The sequence below is a fragment of the Netta rufina genome, assembly GCF_964035555.1.
Source record: "Netta rufina genome assembly, chromosome: W".
In the NCBI taxonomy this organism is placed as follows: domain Eukaryota; kingdom Metazoa; phylum Chordata; class Aves; order Anseriformes; family Anatidae; genus Netta; species Netta rufina.
This window is the reverse complement of record NC_140139.1, coordinates 174,184-198,124: the sequence shown is the minus strand read 5'-3', so window position 1 is coordinate 198,124 and position 23,941 is coordinate 174,184. Positions and strand designations below refer to the sequence as shown.

At 43.9% G+C, this 23,941-nt stretch overlaps 1 protein-coding gene across 1 annotated transcript; it reads left to right on the top strand.

The window, feature by feature from the left end:
* Positions 1-8,671: 8,671 nt before the first annotated feature.
* Positions 8,672-15,243, top strand: SEC11C (SEC11 homolog C, signal peptidase complex subunit). The gene is made up of 6 exons (XM_084304357.1): positions 8,672-8,786; positions 8,968-9,077; positions 10,316-10,465; positions 12,216-12,335; positions 13,569-13,626; positions 14,033-15,243. Exons 1-6 carry the CDS (start codon positions 8,745-8,747, stop codon positions 14,084-14,086), a joined length of 534 nt encoding a protein of 177 aa, XP_084160483.1. The 5' UTR covers positions 8,672-8,744; the 3' UTR covers positions 14,087-15,243.
* The last annotated feature ends 8,698 nt before the right edge of the window (positions 15,244-23,941 follow it).

Below are 23,941 nucleotides of genomic sequence, written 5' to 3'. Positions count from 1 at the left end.
AAGACAGAGCAGACCCATGCAGCACAGGGAAGGGCTGGAAGAGGGGATGGACACAAGATGGACTTCTGTACAGGGGACATCACAATGGGGTAAGGGATGGGCAAAGCAGGTGTGACAGAGGTTACCAAAGCCACAGTGATAATGAACAGGGAATGACATCTCCCTTCATGAGATGCAGTGGCATCTAAACGAGGCGTGGAGTTCCTACAGGAGTGCTACATCCTGTGCATAGTGAAGCTGGGAAACTCTGCAACAGGATGTTGCAGATCTTGACAGTTCATATGCACCAAAAAGTAATTAGACAAATTCCTGGAAGAAAGACCCAATCAGTGATCTTCAAATGCAAAGAGAGCTTCTCTGACTTGGGCAGCACCTGTTCTTAGAGCCTCCTCCAGGCAGACGGTGGTCTAGGCTTTGTCAGAGACAAGGCTGGAGCTGGACAAACCTCCGCTCTGATCTGGGCAGGTTGGCTTTAGACTCCTTCCGATCCTAGCTGTAGTTTTCTCTTGGAGGCTGTGATGCTGTCACGACCTCCTCCTGCTGTGCTGCCAGGCTTGGCTGCTTCCTGCCTCTGGGGGATATTTGCAGACGCAGAACTCAAGCTGCCGAAGGCCCAGATGCTCTCAGTTCTTAACCGCTGCTTATCCACAGGGAATCCAGCATGCCAGGCCTATTTAGTTTTTAAAGGATTTTTATATAACTCTGACCTTTTCATTCTGTTAATATTACCTTTCTCAGTGCGCCTGGCATGCACGCACAGCTGCCAGGCTAATAATGGGACACAGAAAAGCCTATTTTATTTTAAAACCTTTCTCAAATATTAGGGCAGTTCAGGAGCAAACTCCTCATATTTGAATTTCAGATTATCACCAAAAGGTTACCCATCCAGGCTCCCAGAAGGGCAAAGACTGAGTAATGGAGTGAAAAGAGAAACGAGGCCAGAAGGCGGCAAACAGCAAGCGGGCAGCACCCGACCCGCAGTGGGGCACTGCAGCTGGGGCTGGGCACGGGTGCACGTGAAGCCATGCGTCTCCATCCTCTGAAACGGTTGCATTTCCACAACGGTTTGGTTTCCACAACAGCGGCCACACAAAAGCTGTTTCATCAGTATTAATTTTTGAGCTTTGCAGGCCACCAGCAGGCAGGGAGACGTGCGGAGGATGCTGGGCACAGTGAGCACACCCACAGCGGCGCAGGGAGCTCTGCAGCAGGGTGAAGGCGCTGCCTGTGCGAAGCACTGCACTTGCCTCTGCTGCGACAGGGCACGTGAAAGGCCCAGGGAGAGCAGGGTGCTGGAAATGACTTGGATTCCTCTGGAAGATGAACTGGAGGCACTACTGTTGTCTTTTCTGACACCCTGGTTCCTTCGCTGAAGGGAAAAAATGTATTTGGAACAGTAAAGTGACTATTAGCAAAATAATCTGAATGTTGTCTCCCTCACAGATGTGTCCTGTAATGTGATTTGACAGAAGCCTTTATCCAGTTTGTTTATTTTATATTCTCAAATTCTGCCGTTTTGTATCCACAGATTCTAATGTGATAGTGGTGATATGAACGCGCTGCATTGTAAGCAGTGCCCTGAGTGCGCCTGCTAATGCCACCACAGCACTGTGAGCCAGATTGATATTTGAGGTCAAGGACAACGATATTTCCTACTTTAAGTGACTGTCACTTTCCCAGTTAAAATGCAGAGCAGTTCTTGATGGAATCAGACTGCAACTGGAGGAGCTGCTTGCTCAAAATACCACTTGACCATTACATTTACATACTGTTGCTGTTAGCAAAACGAGCAGGGCCCTTTATGTGCAGAGAAATGTCTCTTCATCAGGCAGCTCCAGCACTAGATGGTTTACCTCACCGAGATGTTTCCCACACATGCTGTGCTCCAGTCATGTAATGTCAAGTGCTTTCTAAATGCTCATAAAAGTCAAGGCAAAATCAAATATCAGGCTCTGTGGCCGGAGGCCAAATTCATCTCCAGTGAAGTCAGTTACCATGGATCAGATCAGTTTATGTGCTGCTATGACTGAGGCCTCCAGGAGCCATCACACGTATAATTTCTTTTCTGTTTTCTTGGACAGTGCTTTAGCCTCTGTCCTTCAGCACAGGTTAAGCAAATAGCAAAGTAAATGGGTATCATTATCAGCCTGAAACACTGCTGATCTTCCCAGGTAAAACAGTTACAGAAGGGAGAAGAGATCATGGAAGAGGCACTGATAGTTCAAGACGTGGTGACAAGAAATTAAGAGCTGCAAATGAGATTCGCCAAAGAAGTCAAAACCATTTAGGAATGAAAATGCACTGTGACGGCCCAGAAGTGCCACGAACTTTGCTCCACACAAACGCTGCCGTCAGCCTCCCAGCTCTGCAGCAGCCCCCAGCTGCGGCTCACAGCGCACCAGAGCCGCATCTCCCCGGCAGCAGAGGGGCTTTGAGGTGCCCCCACGCCTCCAGCTGCCCTCAGCCCCGCACCCAGCTGCCCGGGGCCTGGGCAGCGGCTGCAAGCGCCTGCACCGGCCACTCTCATCACATCCCTGACACGCTGGGATGTCAGAGCATCAGTGCCTGGGCACACGGCACCCCAAAAACATCAATCCTTACTGCTTCTGCTTTATTGCTAATGCTTTCTTTTTTGTGAGAAAAAGAAACAAAAAATCCCATAAGCCAGCTCAGCACCCTCCCCTTCCCCAGCAGTAAAATGAAACCTAACACGTTGCACACATCTCAGGCTCACCAGGAGATTGCTGCTGGAAAATGGAAAAGGATGAAATACCTCATTTTGTTGTTGTTGTTGTTGTTGTTGTTTGTTTGTTTGTTTTGTTTTGTTTTGTTTTTGTTTTGTTGTGTTTTGTTTTGGAACTTTGTTACTGCCCCCTTATTTACTCTTGGGTAGTTTTAACAATTAATAACTCTTTTCACCTGAAAAATTCTAAACAATTTTTTCAAGTTATTCCTGATTTTTGTCTAGTTCTTGGAGGAAGGGGAAGGAAAAGAGGGTATTATTATCTGCTAAATTCAATCAAATGTTCAGATAGTTTGATTCCTCGCTATTCTCTGCCTCCCCCCCCACCCAGCAAAAACAAAACAATCTGAAACACATCCACACAGCTGTAACCACATTAGCTATCCAGATAATGGGTTGCAGAGCAGAATGAAAATGTTGACTTATACATTTAGAAATACAACCTTGCAAAGTGACGTTTTGCTTGAAAACTGTGCTTATCAGTAGATCCTTGACAACTATCGAGACAGATAGCAAGATTCATGAGAGAAGGTACACAAGCCAGATGCCGTATGTGCTCTGAAGCAGGCAGGCTCCAAAGCAAGGTGCACACAAGAATCCATTGGGGTTCAGGGGAGAACAGAGGAGAGGAGAACAGAGGAGAACAGAGGAGAGGAGAGGAGTTCTCAAAGACTATTTAAAAAGGAATTGTTGCTGAGATATTTTAAATTAAAAAAAAAAAAAAAAAAAGTTGCTGTCCACCTAGCATTTATTCTAAAAGCAAAGAAAGGAATTTTATTGAGATAAAGGGCAGATAAATTTAAATGCAATACAAAACCAAAATAAGACTCTATGGCAAAATAAGAATGCCCCTCGGAGGCATGCACTGAAAATAATAGATAATCAGGACCTACACCAAGCCCCAGGGAAATGTCTATACTTAGATTTTCAGCCACTGAAAGAAAACCCTCTCAGAAGAGTGAGACTTAATCCGGAAAGGCCCATTAATAACCGAAACATGAAGGTCTACATTTCCAACAATGACAGGTCATTTTGCACGTCTTGCCTGTCGGGTGTCCAATTTTAAGGAACTTTAATGGGATTTCAAAGGAAAGACATGCAGCATTTCCTGAGACTACTTGATGTGGCATCTGAAATGACTTCAAAATCACCTCTGAAAGTAAAGATGTATATGTGGAGTCATATTATACCGTACCATTTCTCATATACAGAAAAACAGCCCTTCAGCGTGTCCATGGATATTGTGCATGTGAAAATGAATGAAAGATAACAAAGCCAATAAACCACACGCCAGCAGCAATGGGTACCGAAGGCTCCTGGATGCTGACGCAGGGGAGCAGGTAGCATCTCTGTCTTTGTCAGAAATGTGTTTTTATGCAGATGGAGGCACCTGAGGCACGCTTACATTCCAGCAACCTGTCCAGCCCATCCCCTGTCATCACCTCGGCTTTGTGCCTCAGAGAATGGTACAGTGACCAGTGACTGATTGTACTGAGAAGCTGAAGAGAAGTACACACTGGGGCTGATGTGGAATCCTCCAGAGCTTGGCTCAAGTATGTAAAGTTGGATGAAAAGATCTGAACACAGAGACACCTGGTCTCGTGTAGCTCCTCTGACAGCAAACCAAAGGTAATGGGTAAAAGTAATCATGGTCCTGCTTATGGACATAGCAAAAGAAAATCAAACTGAGGCTGGCCAAGCAGGTGATGAACAGTATTGTCTGCAGCATAAACACGAGCTAGTGTTACTTCCAAAGCACAGGTTCAAGGGAGATTTGTTTAGTGCATACACAAGCTGCTTGTTGACGTTCACAGTTCAATCCCTTCCTTCTGAAATACAGCCTTTCTCTGGTATGCATCTTTTCCCTTTCAGAGTTGTTCCTGGGCAGATATAGCGGAAGCTTCTTTCATAGCAAAGGTGGCTTTCCACTTAATTGCACTGCGATGCTGCTACTGCTCTGGGCAACTTAGTGCTCCAAGGACGAGGAGCCAGAGAGGAGCCAGAAGAGAGTGTGAACCAGAAGAGATTGGTGTGAGTGGCATCCCGTTGCTTTTGGACAGCTCTGCGTGCATTACTGGCTGCTCTAATAGCCTGTTGAGTGAGAGGAACAGAAAGGAGGCAAGTCCAAATGTATGCTGAAAAAAAAAAAAAAGAGCTCACTCAGGAAGTCAGTTATTGCTTTTTTGTGTGTGTGCTTTACCCTGAGTGGCTGCAAATGGACTTCTGCAGCTTTCTCTATTAACCTACATTTTTCAGCTCAGGTGCAAGGTGCTAGTTATTTGCCCATGAACAATCTCTTTGAAAACAAAGAGCTGTAACTCAAATATTATACATATATATATATATAGGTAGCACTAATGCCTGGATGTTTGAAAAGGTCTGGCAAAACAGACAGAATGTCAAGAGCTACATTTTTCTGTGGACTAAAAAAATTAGCATAATTTTCTAGCCGCTGAGCTTCAGAAGATCTGCTGTACAAATATTGAAGTCAAACATCTGGAGAATGGAAAGATTCAAAAACACGTGTAACGTTTAATAATCAAAACCATTCAGACAGTAAAATAACAAAGCCACCAGCAGAAGTGTGGGTGAATCCTAGCATCTGTGGAAAAGTGTGATCCTGAGATGGTTCCCTTGACTCATTGAGAACAATGGGTGCCCAAAAGTGTCTTCTGAGCTTTGGAAGGCTAAGCAACGGCAAGTTGTTTCCCAAAGGTACTGTCAAATGTACTCTGGTCTCAGAATTAAGTGTAGATTTGTGCTTTAGAGAAAAGAATGTAGCATCTTCTGTGACAAACAAAAAACAGACAAACAAACAACAACTAAGGGGCTTCAGTCCTCCTGGGTCACTCAAAGTTGCATTTTCTTTTCTTAATTCTCCAGAGACTAGCTCTGCTTTGTCTTTCTACTTGTTGCCAAATTAGAATTTACCACATGAATTTCCTTTTTTATTTTCTTCACCGAGAATGACTGCAAAGAACCATTCTAACACTGCCCAGTCTCTGGGCATTTATTTCCTCTAAGATGCTGCCATTTCCTTGCTAGATAGCTTGTCCTTAAATGCAAGAATTCATGCATTCCTAATTCACAACAGGCAACAATAATTTTTGTGCTTTGTGAATGTTTTGTGAATTAAAGCACTACCTACAAACAACAACAGAGATCATTCTCCTGTCAGCCATTTGGCTTCATGCTGCGTATTGCAGCATTGCAACTCTAGTCTCGGATGCAAAGTCATCCATGTACTTTCAGCCATTCATTTTGTGACCTCTTAACTGCAGCGAGGCTGTACAGAGCTACATTTGCAGGGAGATGTAAGAGCACAATAGCCTCCTAAGCCTTGCTGTCATCTTTGCACTAGTGAATTCCTGAAAGAAATCAAAAAAGAAATCAAAACTTCAAAAGTCTCACGATTTATTCTGGATTGCAGCAACTACAAGAGCACTGCAAAACATCAGCTAGCCCATGGCTTATCGGCCATGCTTTCTTGTATCTGTGCAGTCCATTTTTCATATTGCAGCAGCAATATTTGAGGATTGCAGAGTTTGTTTACAGCTGGCCAGCTAGGTTTCAATCATGCATCACAGCAGTGCACTGTTCAGTTGTTGAACCAGTCTGAAACAGCTTATTGGAAGAGATGTGGTTAACCAACCTTAATGTCTCTCAAAATCACAGCCAGTATAACTTTGCAAATAAGGTCTTAAACTTGCTTAGAGGAGATGGGTAACAGAAAAGTGCAAAATTCTCACAATTATATATAAACAGATAATTAAATGCAAAGTAAAGCTTTAAGTTTATTCTACTTTAATAGGAATTTGGGAGTGGTACACAGGATTTTGGAACAAAAGCTCTTATATATATATATATACATATTTAAAGCAAATATAATATTCTGCATTAATACCATGAATTAATAGCTAAAGTGAAAAGTCCCTCTATAACCACAAGAAATACTGTAAAGATTTCATTCCAATCACACAGTAAATTTAACAGACTTAACTGTCAGATGATTTCTCATTGCCTATGACTTATGATGCTAAACTCAATTCTGCTGCCTCAGTGTAAATTAACATATATTCAAAGAAATTTTCAGATGTACTCCAGGTACAAATGCTTTTGGTGTAAACAAGTATAACTTGGACTTACTTTCCTTGAAAGGAACAATTTTCTGGGAGAGAAATGCAACTAGACAGTAAGTAGCTTGTGTGTTATATTTTAATTAGTAGCTTTGTGATCATCATCTCTCAGTTGTATAACTATCAGTCTTCTGGGAAATGCATTTATGGGAGCAGTCAGCTATTGAGAAGGAGGACAGGCTCATAAATAGGCATGGATTATAAATCATCATCACAGTATGCACCTAACAACAAGTCAGAAGCCGTGACTGACAGTTTACTCATCATGAAGAGACTCATTTCAAAAAGGAGAACGTGTGAGACACCACGAGCTCTTTTAGGAGAATCAGTAATTAACTGTTTTTAATTAGAGGAGCAAATGAAAAACCCCAAACCCATATGACCACCCTCTCACAATAACAACTCTCATGGTTTCATCGTGGGCAGAAGGTAACCAACAGGTGTTTGAACTCTTCATAAAGCTTCACTGAACCATTACCTTATCTTTCATTGCCTCTGTCTTATATGGACACCTCTGCAAAAGGACTCAATACACCATAGAATATGCCCAAAAAACTTTACGCAGCTACAGATTTTGTGGGTAGCAGAATCACCTGCAAGAGACTGTGACTTGCTAATCCTCCTTACGCTGATTGCAATCTATGATCACGTTGTCTGAATCACCATTTTAAATCTTTGTTTAAAAAAAAATAAAAATCCAAGCAGATTCATACCCGGAAAAACTCTATTGTTATTTTTTAAATCAGTCTAAGTAAGTATCACGTTATGAAAACCTGCTCCAGGGGTATTAAAAAAACTTTTTGCTAGGCAAGAATCTATCAAGCGTTACAGCGGGCAGATCAGCCGTTTAAAAATTAAATACCTCTGTTCCACAGTGTTTTAATTCAGGTCTTAATTAAACAGAGAAAATTTGGAAACCTTCTAGCCACCTTTGGGTTTGCTCTTGTGCGGTTTCCTTCCCCTCGCCTGTCTTGTTAATTACTTCTGAACGCTGCCGCTGCTCAGAGGGGCAGTGACAGACACAGATCGCCCTGCGCCCAGTCGCTGTGGCCCGAGGGACGCGCAGCGGCCCCGCTCCGCGGCGGTGCCCAGCTCCCGGTTTTACCGGGCGGCTCCGGGGCTCGGGCTGAGCGGGCGGGCGAGGCGGCCACACTACGGCCGCCGCCTGCGGCACCACGCGACGGGCGCGCCGTGAGCGCAGCGCCCCGCCCAGGCGCGGACGGCCGAGGGGGCCGCGGGGCTCCCGCTGCGAAGCCGCCCGCAGCCAGCACCGCGCCCGCTGCCGCCCCCCGGCACGGGGAGCCCCGCCGCGAGCGGCCTGACGCGGGTCGGTCTCTGCCCGGGGCCTCTCGCCCCGCGGCCGCCTCCCCGCCGCCCGCGTGCTCGTGCCCCGTGGGTTTGCCGGAACCGGCGGAGCCCCGCGGCACTCCCGGCACCGGCGGCCCCGCCCCGCCCGCCCGGCCGGGCCAGCCAATGAGCCGCGCCCACGCCTCCGGCGAGAGCTGCCCGGCGCGTGCCTGACCGAAAAGCGCCGGCCTCCCGGGCCGCCGCCGCCGCTCCGCCGCCCTGCAGACGCGCCCGGGTCGCTCCGCGCTGCCGCGGGGCCGCGGCTCGCCGCCGGGAGCCCTCCGGGCAGCAAACCGGCCGGGCGCCTGAGGCGGCGGGACGCGAGGGGCCTCGCCCGCGGGGGCCTCGCGCCGCGGTGCATGCTGGGAGTTGTGGTCCAAAACGGTGGCGGCCACACGCAGCGTGAGCGGGGCGGGCGGCGGCGGAGAACTACAACTCCCGGGGAGCCCCTCGCTCGGGGCAGGCGGTAGTGCCCCGGGGCCGCGGCGGTGGTGGTTGTGGCGGGCGGCGGGGCCGCCATGGACCTCTTCGGGGACCTGCGGCGCATGAACAAGCGGCAGGCGGGTGGCGGCGGGGCCCGGCGGGGGGCGGGACGCGGGACGCGGGACGCGGGACGGGGCGGGGCGGGGCGGGACGGGACGGGACGGGCGGGTCTCGGCCCGGGGCCGTTGGCCTGGCTGCCCGCCGGGGCTGCGCCGTGCCCCGGGGCGCCGCGCGAAGCCGTGCCCGTTGTCTCCGCAGCTCTACTACCAGGTGCTGAACTTCGCCATGATCGTGTCCTCCGCCCTGATGATATGGAAGGGGCTGATCGTCGTCACCGGCAGCGAGAGCCCCATTGTGGTGGTGCTCAGGTGGGTGGAGGCGGAGGTGGAGGCGCTGCCGGCCGTGCCCAGCCTTGTCACAGCCCTCGGGCACCGTCCCGCGCCCTCTGGTAACGCGTGGGGCTTCGGGCATCGCCCTGCAGGAGCCCACAAACGCTTCCCGCTGTGTCTGTGTCCGGGCGCTGAGCAAAAGCTGCTCGCAGTTGCGATCTAATTTGGTGAAGTCTATGGAAGCAGTAATCGAGTGAAACCTTTGAAAGCCTGGGTTTGTTCCCGTACCGTACAGATCAGCAACTCAAGGTTGGTTGTCTGTATTGCTACCTAGGCATAGTAATCCTTGGACAGAGGGGTTATGATTCCAAATCCCAGCTCGGCTTTAACAGGAGTACACATAATCCTGTGAGGCTTCTGTTGTCTGAAGAATTCGGTAGGCGTATTGCACCTTCTAAAGGCACTGAACATTTTCAGGTTTATTTGTTCGTTTCTTTTTTACCATTTGTGCATTTAAAATTGCATTACAATAAAGCTGCTTTTTTAGTAAATTACACTTCTGCATGGCTTTTATCACAATGCTAACTTACTTCAGGTACGTAAAGACCCAGTCCTGGAGGCCCCTGAGTACTGACCAAATACACAAACTCACAAACTTTAAACATATGTTAACGGAAGATTCAGCCCTGTAGAAATTGAGTGTGCATCAGTAAGGACCATATGCAGGAAATAACAGTGTTTTGATGGAAGAAGTCTGTTACTGCAGATGGTAATGGGATCTGGAGCTCTACCTTTAAGGATGTTACCAAAACCTACTGTGTCTGGCTTTGGAGAAAAGGCATGGACTTTTCTGGTCATCAGTAGTAATCATTGGTGCAGCTAAAAGTTTTGCACTTGTTAGCTCAACTCAATGTAGAGAAGTCTTTCTGGTGCTGCTCTGAAACATCTTTTGGGCTTTTGCTAATGGATTGGTTGTCTTAAGCAGAATGGCTTATTTTGCTCGTTCGTGATAGCTACAATACTGTTAACTTTTCTATAGAGCTTATTTGTTTTATTTCTTTCACTGAGGCAGTAAGAACATCTTCTATAGGCTGGCTCAGCTCGGAACTTGATGAGGTTTCAGTTGTGTGTTAAATATCTGTATGGTGTTGCTGAATGGTGGAAGCTACAGATTTCAGTTAAAATTGTGAGTTTATCTGTAAGAATTAACTGCTCTCTGTATTCATGTTTCTTCCTTTGTTTGCCATAATGCTGATACATTTTTTCTTTGTTTGTAGTGGCAGCATGGAACCAGCTTTTCACAGGGGAGACCTGTTGTTCTTAACAAATTTCCATGATGACCCAATCCGAGCCGGTGAAATAGTTGTCTTTAAAGTTGAAGGCAGAGACATTCCAATAGTTCACAGAGTAATCAAAATTCATGAAAAGTAATGCAACTTGGCATTTTCTTTGTTTCTAAATATAGTTTTCCTACTCCATGATTTTCACTTACATTATAATTACCTAATACTTTGTGAAAAAGGCAAGCAAGGATTTGCTCTAAGATACAGCTTGTCTCTAGGATGTGATCAGCTTCTGCTCCCCGTTCTGTGGCATGCTTCTTGAGACTCTGGCTCCTGTCCCTCAGCAAAGTTGGTCAGGTTCAAAGTAGGTGAACCTACGCCAAAGAAGAGTCCAGAAACACAAGCTGTACACGTCATTTTTTTTTTCAAATACTTACATCCAAGAACTACCTCTTTTATTATTTATTTTTTTTTAATACTTAAATTGTCTTCATAAAAACTCCTTATTTGTTGATATCACTACTGGCAATTAGCAGCTTTTTGAGAAAACTAATTTTGAAGACTGGAAACCTACTAACTTTTGTTTGAATGGGAGTGTTAAGCCGAAATCTTGCACATATCTGCATGTGCATAATGCTTAAAAGGGAGCAAAACATGACAAGTTTTCTAACAGCAGCAGTTAAATTATATCATGTTGAAAACAAAATGTAAGGTGCTCTGTCCATTTGAAACATTAGGGAAAGGCAACGATTTGTGTGAAGGGTTCAATACCTGTATTCCTACAAAAGGAATGAGCCGTCTAATGGCCAGGAGAAGTCAGGACATCAGCTCTGGCTGCAGGGGAGCAGCCAGGCTCTGAGCACTGCGTACGTTTGTTCATGTGGGGGAAAGAGTGCAGTGCCACCTGCTGAAGCTGTTCGCATCACTTTGCTTTCCCCATACATGGCAGTAAAAACCCTACGTAATAACTTTGTTCACCCAGTGTTATTTCAAGGCTTGTTACGTGTATTATTTCTTATCTGCCCCATTAACAAATAACAAAGATAAGTGAAGTTTTGCCAGGAACTTGCTATATTGTTTAGCTAAACAGTAAGTGACTTGAAAGTGTATTGCAGTGACAAAGTATTGACAAAATATTTAATTTTGATGCAGATTTGCAGCTATGTTAAGGGGTTCTCAGTATTTACTTGCATCAAAAGGAGGACAGGACTTTATTTTGATGAAAATGCGATTACTAGGAGTTAAATATAAAAGAGAAGTACGTGGAGCATTCTGTTATACTGTTTTCTTTACTACAGGAAAATCTGGGGGTATGCCTCATGCTTCATGAACCTTGTGGTTGAAATTCAGTTAAATTCATTCTGCAATGTGCGATGACTTCATGGGGTCTTACTCAACGTATTGTCATAAAAAGAAAAAAGCACAAGCCTTTTAAGTTTTTGCACTGTTGAGATCTTTGATAAATAAAATACTGTTTCTAGTTTTTTTTGTTTGATTGATTTTTAGCTTAAAATTTCTGTTCTATTGAAAATAGAGAGGATTTTTTGTTTTGTTTTGTTTCCCTCCAGATTGGCATATCCTGATTTTGTTAAGGAAATTTAGTGCCAGTTCTGGACAGAAAATATCCAGATCATAACATCCTTTCATATTCATTGTGTAATTGCTTACATCAGATGACAGCCTAGGAAAAATGTCTCTTGTTAAAATCTGTTGACTCTGTCAGTAAAGTCTAAAATGTTAATGATTTAATGGTGTTTGTTAAATAAGCAGGACAGGCAGGACTGGAAGTAAACATTGTTATCTAATCTTGTAGTACGTTTCATTGTGCTTTGTAGATGTCAATTGTGGTTTTTAAATTAAGTGGTATTTACTTTATCACCTCGTTGCCTTCTAGAGAAAATGGGAACATCAAATTTCTGACCAAAGGTGATAATAATGAAGTTGATGATAGAGGCTTGTACAAAGAAGGTCAGAACTGGTTAGAGAAGAAAGATGTTGTTGGAAGAGCAAGAGGGTGAGTGATGCAAAGTCTGTTCTCTATAACTAAAATAGAAAAAAAAAAAAATGAACTTAACATCAGTTCCACTCTTCTATGTAGTGTGGTATTTATTGAATTTCATAAATAGAATGGTAATAAAACTAGTTTACCTGGCAAAGTGGTGTTCTGTAGCCTTCTCACTAATGTGGACGGGGAATATTTTTTTTCTTTTTAGAAAAACAGCACACTTAACACACCAGTGAAAAAAACCTAGGCAACCTATCCTTGCAATTGTTAGAATTTACTAGGAAATGTTTCCACATCTCATGAGAATCTTATGCAAAGTTTGAGCTTGTTTCCTTTTCCCCAGTTGAGATAAAAATTCAACCTCTTAAGACTTTTCTCAAATAATCTAAATTTTTATGTAAGAAATACATAGGCATATATATATATACACGCACACGTGTGTGTGTATGTATGTATGTTGAGATATATAAACTTAATTCCCACGTCAGGTGTGCATTACTGACAAGTGTAAATGATGGTTTTGCACACTTGTGATTTTGGTCACTTTTGCTCAGAGCCTGTTGCAGAGCATTTTTTGGGCTAGGAGAATGTTATTAATGCAACAAGAAGCTTGATGCGTGTTCTGCCATATTCAGTGGGCAAAGATTAACAGTGTGGGCCAACCCTAGTAGAAAGTAGGACTTTTTGTATCAGGTTATACATCTGTGTATTTTCTTGCCTAATATAAGTGTTCCATAAGCAGTCATAAATATAGTAACTTGCATAACAGTACAAACTACTTTTCTGGAATAATATTTATTTGCTTGTTATGTTAATTTAAATGTTAAATTAAGTTCCATATTCACTTAAAATTCTTTCTGTTTTAGATCATATGGCTTTTATACCTTCATAACAACTGAAAAACTGATTCTGATGTGTTGCAGGATGTTAGGCTTGCTTTTGCCAGTACCCCTCATTTTGGTGATACTTGCCATTTTTGGGGTGCATGTGTACTCTTAATGCTATGAATAATATTCAGCAAGTTGAAGGATTTACATGATGGAAGGAGTAGGGAGTCAGAAATCTCGCTCCCAAATTTGCATTATCAAGTACATACTGTCTTTAAAACCTTTGTTATCTGTCTGAATGTTTTTGTTTTCTCTGAAATCCATTATCTAAAGTTTTCAAAACCGAGTAACATTGAAACATATCCATGTCATTTTTGAGGGTTAATTTTACATTCATCTTTTTTGTCAATTACAGGTTTTTGCCCTATGTTGGTATGGTAACTATAATAATGAATGACTATCCAAAATTTAAGGTATGTATACAAACACTTTGAATACTTAAATCTAAAACTAAAAAATAGCAAATGAAGGTAATATGAAAAGAATCATGATACATGCAAATAAATTTTTGTTGTTAGCTAATGTGAAATAAGTAGTGTTCTTATGCTTTCTTAATTTAGCTTGACTGTTACCCAGTAGAACTGACTATTTTCAATCATTTGAAAACCATGTATAGGATGTAATGAGTTAAGCATACACAGTTGTGATGCCTATTTATAAAGAATATGATCACACCAGAATACTGCTGTAATTCTACAGGAACACAACTCAGTAACTGTACTCATCTAGAGGTGTAGAGGGCATGTTTCAAACAATTCATGATTTCAAAGCTTCTCGTAAAAGAAATTTTAATCAGTCTTCATTCTTTTTCTTCTGCAGTATGCTCTTCTGGCAGTAATGGGAGCTTATGTACTACTGAAACGAGAATCCTGAAGGAAGGAAAAGGGAAAAAATCACTTTTCCAAGAACAAAATACAAAGTTAAATATACAGGAGAAAAAGCCTAATATATTTCAGATGTTTTAATTTCTGTATACTGTTACAAAACTGTGCAAACTTGTCTTGTCTAAATAAACTGTGCAATTAAAGCTATTGGCTGATGGTTAATTATATAAAGGCAAATTTACCATCTGAACTACGTATTGCTTTGTTAGCCTTTTGCAAAGGGGAGACACTGACTGTCGTGCTAGAGTAGCTTATGGCACTCCTTAACATGCTGTAGAATACAGTGATCTCGCTGTGGTCTGATGAAGGCTCTTTTGTTTTAAAGTGGTACTGCAACTGAACCTATTTTGCCTTTCCTGTGTGTTCAGTTATTTTGCTTGATTATTTTTGATCTCTTGTCAACTCAATCTCTTCACAATCTTGCAAACTATTTTATTAGTACTAATAAAGACATAGCATATGGGTTGGAACAGGTGGTGAGTTGTAGGAGGTTAGTCGCACTGATGCCTAAAGAAAGTTGTCTAGATATGGTCTGAATGGGAGCAAAACAAACGAGCTTTTATTGTGATTAAGAATTGAGAAATGGAAATGTAGTGGTTCTACTGTTTGTTTGTTTTGTGAACATGAAACTTGGTCCTCAGTGGGCTAGAGACAAAAACGATTAATGGCTGGATTTTTAGGCACTCTACGTGATTCTAGAATGCAAGGTATTAACCTTTCTGCCTTTATGTTCCTTGCTGTAAGACCAAGCTAACAAAAAATCTTTGTGGGGATTTATTAATACTTATGAATTACTAAATGAAAAGCACAGTTGTGTGCTTCAGAAATATTACCAATAAGGGAAAAACATAACCCAAATTCCTGTTTTGAGGATGTATTGTTCTCTCCTGTCTTATGACACCTGAAGACTGTTGAACGTAAAATTTGTTTTTGTTTTTGTTTTTGTTTTCATTTTAAAACTTACCTGATAACCATCTTACATGAAGTTCTGGGTCTTTCTCTTCTTGGATTCAAATGTCAATTTTGTACCATCGACAAAGCAAAACTTGTTTTCTTTACTTGCTTTGTTTTTGTTTCTTTGATAAGGAACAGCGTGATGCTTTTTTTCTATGGAGTTTTGTTTCTTCTGTAATCCCTCACCTCTACAAAAATATGCCATTATACAATAATGGCACCCCTTCTGTTGTAACTGCCAGTGCTGAAAAGCAGGTAACTGCTGAATTTTTCCAAGTAATATTACTTCTTTTGTGTCCTACTAAGCAGTCTAAGCAGTTTTCACAACAAACTGTATTACAAAAATGACTTATTTTGTATCAATTTGTGTAGAAATAAAATTGAGTATAATAAATAACATGTCAGAATAATTTAGGTATTCTTAAGGCAGTCTTTCTGGAAGTGTACCATCCCAGTTAAGAAAAAATAATTTTTGGAGGCAGTGTATGGGTAGTAAGTCCTGTTTCCCCGGACCAGTGTTCCTGAAATCAGAATTTATTCCCACTCCAATACAATTGCAGTCAATTCTACCTTTGAGAGTGGGATTCTGGACATACCCATAATAATGGGCCAAGCTTATCATTTGGGTTGTTTTATGTTCATAGAATCATAAAGCGGTTTGGGCTGGAAAGGACCTTGAAGCCTGTCGTGTTCCATCCCCCTGCCAGGAGCAGGGATGCCTTCCAGCAGCCCAGGCTGCCCCCAGCCCCATCCAGCCTGGCTTTGGGCACTGCTAGAGATGGGGCATCCCCAGTTTCTCTGGGCAGCCTGTGCCAGTGCATCACTGCCCACATAGTAAAGAACTTCTTCCTAATGTTTAATCTAAATCTTCCCCAAATCTTCCCCCTTTCAGTTTAAAGCTGTTCCTCCTTGTCCTATCAGTTGTGTTCAGTGGAGCCAACGCAACGCGCAAACCCAGGATGAAGTTAGTAACTCTCCGCTGGAAAACAAACAGGAGAAATATAAATGCAAAGGAGGAGGAGCAAGTTTAGCTTTTGGGAACAGTGAGCTGCTAGATTTTCCCAGCTGTGGCATGTTTTTCACCGCTGTGCTTCAAAAACAAATACGCTCTTGCTCTAAGAATGCATTTGTATTTGCTTTGAGAAACAACTAATGAAGCAGGCTTCTAAGGAACACCAGGGAAGTAGTGGAAGTAGTATCACGTACTACGGAGCTGGGAAGTCAAGCTGAGTAGCAATGTGCACCCTTAGATTAAGAATTCTCCAACAGCAGCAGGAAGTGAACATAAATACTTTGAGATTGATCAGACCGTGGCTGAGATCATGCTGTGAAAGCCCCACCTGACCCAGTCTCTGCCCATAACCCACTGTGTGTTGCTGAGCATTGGCTGTTGTAGCTGCTGCATGTGGTTTGCATTGCACTGTTCAGTGGCAACACTCCTGCAGCCTAAGGCTTCCTGAAAATGCTAGCTAGCCTGAGCAGAGAGGATCCTCCATGTCGGGTGGGTGAATAGGAGAAAAGAAATGTGATTAGATAGATCATGTGTAAAGCCATAAGGCACAAAATTCCAAGCACACCACCTGAACCCTTCTTGCTTGCTCTCATTCCCAGCCCACTTTCTCTTTCTTCAGCTAGCATTTCCCCAGCATGTCACTGAAATTCTAGTTTATGGCAGTGAACTGGCATGAAACAAAACTATCCAAGGGTTTAGGATGTCTTCCAGGTCCAAGACCATAGCTTGCTAAGTTAGGTCTTTTGAGCTGTAAGCATTACACTTCTGTAAACTGTAGAGTGTGAAGTCTTTTTCTCAGTGGAGAGGAAGTGATGTTGTATACTAAGCTTGGTTAATCACATCTCTTTTTCTCAGAGAAAAAAAATGCAAGCTATGCAGCACATGCTTTTTACAGGAGAAGTGCTTTGCAGTTCTGCAGAATGTGAATAGCCTAGCTTTTTAAGACATTTGTCTTATTTTGAACATCAATGCTGCTGACAGGATTTGTCACTCAGAAAGAAACGCTTTCAGCACTCACCTCTTAACATATCGGAAAAGATTATTCAGATTTTTTCCTGCCTTTTCTGTTAATCACACATTTTTCCACATCTTTTCCACATCTTTGTCTTACTGACTTAAGGCCCATCACTGATAGTTCCTTGAAAAGCAAAAGAGAGAGAAGGCACAAGAATCCACAGACAGCTGTATGTCTGTCCTGAAATGACTTTTAGTCCTCATTTAGTCATACCCGGGGGAAGAAGCATTGGCACCCCGAAACCTTCCCTGTCCAGCTGCAGGGGTGCCTAGCACAAGTGCTTGGTGCCAGCAAGATGTACACCCCTAAGGCTGATTTCCACAGGAATCCAGGTGTCGAGAGCTGTGGATAAGTATGTTTTCAGAAGCCAGAAGGTAGGCTGCACACCTAATTTCCATTCCAGCTTCTATGGAGCTGCCTTAGCACTTCACAGTACCCTGGTAAGCAGCCTTCTGAAGCTGGAAGCCTGAAACTTTTCAGTTTTAAAAAGAAAGGAAAAAACAAGTTTTGCTATGTTTAATTTGACCTCTGGTATATCTTGGCCACAGTATTTCATACAGCTTCTACCAGCCCCATCATCCAGGTTCACCTGCAGCCTGCATTGGTAGAGATAAAATGTGTGTGGAGTAAATGGAGAGAGAACTCCAGTTCAAGCCTTGTTAGCAAGTCATTTCTCTCTGTGTTTAATCAAGATAGCAAGCAACAGTGATGAAAACATTTTCACTTGTGTGCATGGATTTTATCAGTGTTTCTTTGAACATCTTACGGGCCTAAAGGAAACAAAACGTAAGCTACGTAAATGACAAACAATTCAATACGTTTCCCTGCTACACAGCTTGGCTTAAATAAGTGTATTCCATCTCTTTTGTCACCATTTATGCTTCAGTACATTACCTTTGTACATGGAACCGACTCTGCTTCTCTATCATTTGCATGTGACTATGCTATCAGCAGAAATTACAAACACATATGGTGTGTACATGTAGTCTGTATCTATATGTAGATCTATGAAAACCTGATGTGGTTGTCACCACCATCTCAATTCTGAAGCTGTTTGCAATATGAGTATCTGTCTGGATTTGAGGTTTTTGTTGTTTTGTTTTGTTTTTAAAAAAAAAAACCATTATGGACAAAGCTCCATTTCTTTTGTACTTACGTTAAGACATCAGTTTCCAGCATGGTGAAGGTCACATTTGTGGGAAGGGGAAGGGAAAGGGGAGTGGGAAAGGGGAAGGGGAAGGGGAAAGAGCAGGAGAAGAGAAAAGAGGAGAAGAAGGAGAAGGAGAAAGAAGGAGGAGCCCCACCTGGGTTTTTGCTGTTTGGCAGGCAGCAAAAACAGCATGGCTCTCTTCAGGGAGACCCAAAGCCTTGGTTCACTGCCCTGGCCAGGGCCATGCTCCAACAGTTGCAGCACAGCTGGGGCTGTGTTTGGTTGCCTGAAGGTAGCCCAAGGGGCTAGGGGCTGGCCAGAATGGCCCCTGCTTCCAAGAAACATCGACCTATTTGCCAGCTGCTTAGTGAGCTGCTGTTTTCTTGCTTTGCTTCTTGTGTCTGGAGTTTGGGGCCTCCTTATAGCCTCGTGGCTTGAAAATGCCTGTCCCTTCTGTCACCTATGCTTGTTCTGCTCATCATCTAATAGCTATCTAGACTTCTGTCATGCAGTTTCCTCAGCTCTATTTTCTCAAACATGTATCATGTTTATAAATCCAGCTTTAGCCTCTAAATATGGAAGAAAGTTGACATTTGGGAAAGAAAACCTGTAGTTTTATATTTCCACGGTACTTATTTTCCATAGATTTAGTTGCAAATTGACAAATCGGCAGATGAGTCACCTGCTGGGTTGCTGCACAGCTCAGCTACAGCTGGTGTGGAAGTCCTGCTGAAACAGCTCAGCCTGCATGGGGAGAATGTCCCTAAACTGCTCCTGTGCCCTTCTCTAGACAGAGGTCCTTGCATGTTTGCAAGGCTTGCAGCTGTGCCACCTCTTCCAGCTTTCCCAGTGGCCCACCAGGGTCTGCCCCCCCTCTCCAGGCCCGGACACACTGGCTGGTGAGCCCCAGCACCTCCGTGCACCAGCTCAGGCTGCCAATGACCTGTCCCAGCCCTGCGTGCCCACAGCTTGTGTCCCATTGCTCTGTGCTCCCCCAGATTGCCAGCACAGCTGTGCAGCTTGAAGCATTTGGTCTTCTCTGGGAAGGCTCAGCTGGGACTGCCTGCATCTGGCCAACAGCAGTTCCCAAGAATGCAGAAACATAAATGCTTCCCACTTGGGTTCTCGAATATTGAACCCTTTCACCACAAAAGCAAACAAACAAACAAAAAAACTAGAAGGGATGGTTAACACAGCCCTCTGACACACATTAAATTTGCAATAAACCATCACCTTAGTTAAGCCTCAACTGTCGAGGTCTAGGACTTCCTAAAATGAGGTACAAACGATGCCAAATATCTTAAACTGTGCCTCATTAAATAAATGTTTGTCATTTCACGTTGTTCATCCTCTTCATCCTCTGCAAAGTTGTGGAGCTCCTTTCTGAAAAAATGTCTGCAGTTCTTCAGGGAACTGTTGCTGCAGAGAGTCAGTGCTCAAGTCAGTGCTCAGGCTGTTTGCAGAACGCCTGCCCTCCATACGGGTTTGGAGCACTGAAGACTAGTCCATTCAGCATCTTCAACATTTACAAAGTATTCCTTAGTGATCATGCCCTATTATTACATTGCTGATATGCTTAAACCATTGTTTGCTCTGTACATATGTCATAGCTATCTGTAACGTCAGAATCACTACAAATAAAACGATGAAAGCTACACCATTTTTCTTTTATCCCTTTTTATTTCCATAAAAACTGTCTTGCTGATGGAACAATCATATTTGTCTAAAATGTGAAGGAAGCAAAATAAACAGTGCTATTCTGATATCAGCATTTAAAGTCCATTCCTGTTTTCTGCCATGAAGTACAACAGTTGTTCACTTTGCCACAGGGAAAGATACATGGCAAGTAGAAAGGTATCTGAAAATACAGAAAGCTTTTTCTTGAAGTTCAACCACGAATTTCATAGAATCATGGAATCATAGAATGGCTTCGGTTGGAATGATCACCTAACTCCAACCTCTCTCCCCCCTCACCCTCCACCATAGGCAGGGATGCCACCCACTAGATCAGGTTGGCCAAGACCCCATCCAGCCTCACCTCTAGGGATGTGGCATTCACAATTTATGTTATTATGTTATTACATTATGGGAATTTATGTTATTGGATTTCTTCTTTAAGAAATAAAGGTTGTCTCATATGAACAAGTCACTTAAACTGATTGCATACGTTTATTGTACCTGGATCCTTTCCTGTTGTGGGGGTTCCAGTACATTATTTCTGTATATTATTAAATTATTTTTTTTTCCTGAAGAGGTTAATAGAAAAAATAAGAATTAGGATAAATCCATGTTACTTTTTTATCCTTATGAGGAAGCAAACAAAGACATGCTTGTAATGCACAAACATGTCGAAGCAGTGGGCCAGCCCTGTCACTGGGCTGAGTGGTGGCAGTGAGGCCAGGGAAGAGAGCTCGTCCCTGGACCCATCCCCGCAGCCCTGGCCAGCGGTCCTCAGCCTGCGCCTGGTCCAAGTTGCGACCCAAGGACAAGCCCTGCCATGGCGATTGGACTCAGAGCACATCCTTCCCTGAGTGCCGAGACCTCACCCCTGGCTGCTGCTCTGCTGCCGGCGAGGCGCAGGCAGGGCACGCGGCTGTGCCTCACACCCCTGCCGCCCTGGCAGCTCGGCTCCCAGACACACTTCGCGGGGGCCAGGCCAGGCTGGCAGCGTGTGGGCTGCTGGTGGCAACACACCACCCCGTGCTCCACTGCCTGGCTTCTTGCCATCGTGGTGGAGGTGCTCCCAGCCACCACGGGGCCTAAGATGCTCATCTTGCCCACTTTCTGCATTTGCAGATGGGAATTATTCAGCATCTTTGCTGTGCTTTGGCTTAGTTTTAATTGGAAGCTTGGGTTTTATGTCCTAAAGATTGTTTTTTTCTGCTTGAGATCTAGTACTTGGTTCTTTTTGCAGGTGTGTTTTCCATGTGCTGCGCTGCTCATTCACATTTGCAGCTCTGTTCTAGCTGCAACCCTGTTCTAGCTGAAAGACGAGACAAGGTACGCAGTGCACCAGTTCATGCCCCATCAGTCTGAAGATACTGCCATTTTCTCCTACTCCTCTAAAGCCACTAAGGACCTGGGGAGGGGGTTGTCAAGCTGCAAGAGTTTTTTATTGAAGAGATTCAGTTAGTTCATTTAATTAACCTGTCTGCCTAATTGCTTTGAGGCCACAGGCAAGCAGCATTACTCAGGCACGTGTTCCCCTGGGCCTAAGTCGTCCTGGACGCAGTAACACAGCTCACCCAGCGAGGTGCTGTGTGCAGGACCAGCTGCTCACGTAGCAGGCCACAGCCTGCCTCCTTCGAGCAGCACCCAGTGGTGCTGTGATAACCAACCGCTGGCTGTCACAGAGTCCTAGTCTGGCCAGGGCCAGTGCCGCTGCTGCTCCCTGCCATCTGCATGCTCTGTGCCCACCAGTCCTGGGTCCCTACTCAGTGGTCCAGGTACAACTGTTCAAGCATTATCTTCTCTTCAGCCCACTGCAAGGCATGGAAGAGCAGGTCAGCTCACCTCTGCTGGGTTGTCATGGATTGGATTTGCCAAAGTGGCAGCCAGACATTCTGACAGAGGGTGAAGAAGGTCCTGTGAATGCCCTGATGGATGTTTTGATCCCCAAAGAAAGCCAGCTTTTCACCAGGCAGCTATATCTTACAGACAAATGAAGTAGAGTTTCCGGCATGTCCAGCACATACTACAAACAATACGATATGTTCTGGGGTGTGTGTAAGCCTAGACTCCACAGAGCCTAGGCTCCTTTGGAAAAGCACAAGTCTGTTTCTGATACTCTCTGTAGATATGTTGAGGGCTCGATATTTAAGTTCCAACTTCATGGGTTTCAGTTGAGTGTTTGCATGAACCAAAATACATGTGCAAACTGGGGGACTGAAGATCTTATTAAGGTCTTTTTCTCCTGAAAAGAGCAAGGATAAGCTTCCACTGAACACAATGATGAGACCAGGCTGTCATGATGGCTGTCAGTATAAAAGCAAAGGTAGAACCTAAAAAGATTAACAGGCCTCTAGGGTAGCTTTAGTTTAGGAAAATTATTTTCCTTTTCCAGAAAGACCAAAAACCCTCTTAGTGGCTTGCTTCAGATAAGCCAGTTGAATGTTTGGGGTAGTTAACATGATTTTAAAATGTACCTTATGACAAACCCTGAAGATAAGTTTCTTTTTTTTTTTTTTTTTTCCTCAGCAAAAAATGTCCCTCAATTCAAAAAGTCAATCCCAATTAAAAAAGAAAAATCAAATCCAAGTTCAATCAACTCTGTAGATCAGTACTTTTCACTGTAATTTTAATGACCTAAAGAGCAAACAAATTAAGACCATTGTGCAAGATACAAAAATGAAAGTGCATAAGGAGCAAACTCAAATTAAAGTAACCTAACACAGGGTGAAATGAGATTTAATGTGAAGGCACATCCTTTAGCACATGAAACATACGAAGACATAGTATATATACAAAATCTGAGACAGGTTTATTTGTTTGGATAGTGTTTGTAGCAAGTGAGACTTAGGAGTGCTTGATAACAATCAACTGAGTAAGAATTCATGCTTTGGCACTGCTAGCCAAAGCCTGCTAACAGCATAGGTGTTGCACACAGCCGTATGTGACTTAGCTGTATGTGACTTTTTGATCAGAGGTTTCAACCTTGGTTTATGCTATTCATCAGCAATAAACCCAGCAGAAAGCAACAGAGGCAAAACCACCAGAAATGGCTGAAAAGTAACAAAAGCATCGTGTGGAAGGTAGCAGCAGAAAGCAAGCGGTTTCCCAGGTTAGCCCGTGTGGCAGTGCCAGCAGCCAACCACTGCTCTGTCGATATCGGGCCCTGGCCCTACGGGGCCACGCCATGCGGGGCTGTGCTGCACCGTGCTGTGCTCACGGGCCTGGGGGCCGTGGACCGGGAAGGCCAGGGTGGCGGGGAGCACGCTGGGGCCCCAGCACAGTGGCTCCAGAGTAGTAGGCAGGGAGGTGAGGACAACTGGAATGCTTTCAGTACGGCCACTGCAGCTTAGGGAAGGCAAACGTTTTGCTTTGCTTTCTTCTGAAAATAGACAGTTTTCTGAATTTTCCATTTCCTGTCTCGAATTGTGATGAGCAATTAGAATTTCCCACGGGCGGCAATGATGCAGCTGATCATCTGTTGCTCAGCACAGAGCACGTGTTTTCCATAGCTGTGCTGCAGGCTGCACAGTGAAACTCCTGATTGAGGCATGGAAATACTATTGTAAATTAAACAAGAATGCATAATTAATAACCAAAATAAAAGAATGAAACGCATGAAGCAGTAAAAGGAGATGCAATAAACTAAGACTAAACAAGGGAACACTTTAGCTCATACAGTAGGCCACACAATTGACTTCACAAGTGATTGTACTAGATAATTTGCCCAGTAATTATGTTAGTTTATACCCAAGGTAGTTTCCGTTAAGAAAGAACTATGGGTATAGTTCAGTTCTAGTTTTGTAGGGTCAGCTGAAGGACCTGGCAAGTCCCTTGCAGTTAGCTCCGTTAACTGTATCCTGACACATTTCTCTAGACACTAAACCAGCACACAAACTGTGCCAATTCCAGATGACTACATCCCTGTGTCTGTTCTCTTCTGGGACAAACAGCACATCAGGACTCCACATGCCTCTACTACTCATCCACCTTCCCTCCACCAAATCTACGTACCTGGAGCTGACTACGCCCTTAACTGTTCCAG

What these genes read in the sequence shown, in the direction of transcription:
- SEC11C (XM_084304357.1), top strand. Translation starts at nt 8,745, where the DNA reads ATGGACCTCTTCGGGGACCTGCGGCGCATGAACAAGCGGCAG. An exon ending in CCCATTGTGGTGGTGCTCAG is followed by an intron (nt 9,078 to 10,315) that starts GTGGGTGGAGGC and finishes CTTTGTTTGTAG; the next exon opens with TGGCAGCATGGAACCAGCTT. An exon ending in ATGACTATCCAAAATTTAAG is followed by an intron (nt 13,627 to 14,032) that starts GTATGTATACAA and finishes TTTCTTCTGCAG; the next exon opens with TATGCTCTTCTGGCAGTAAT.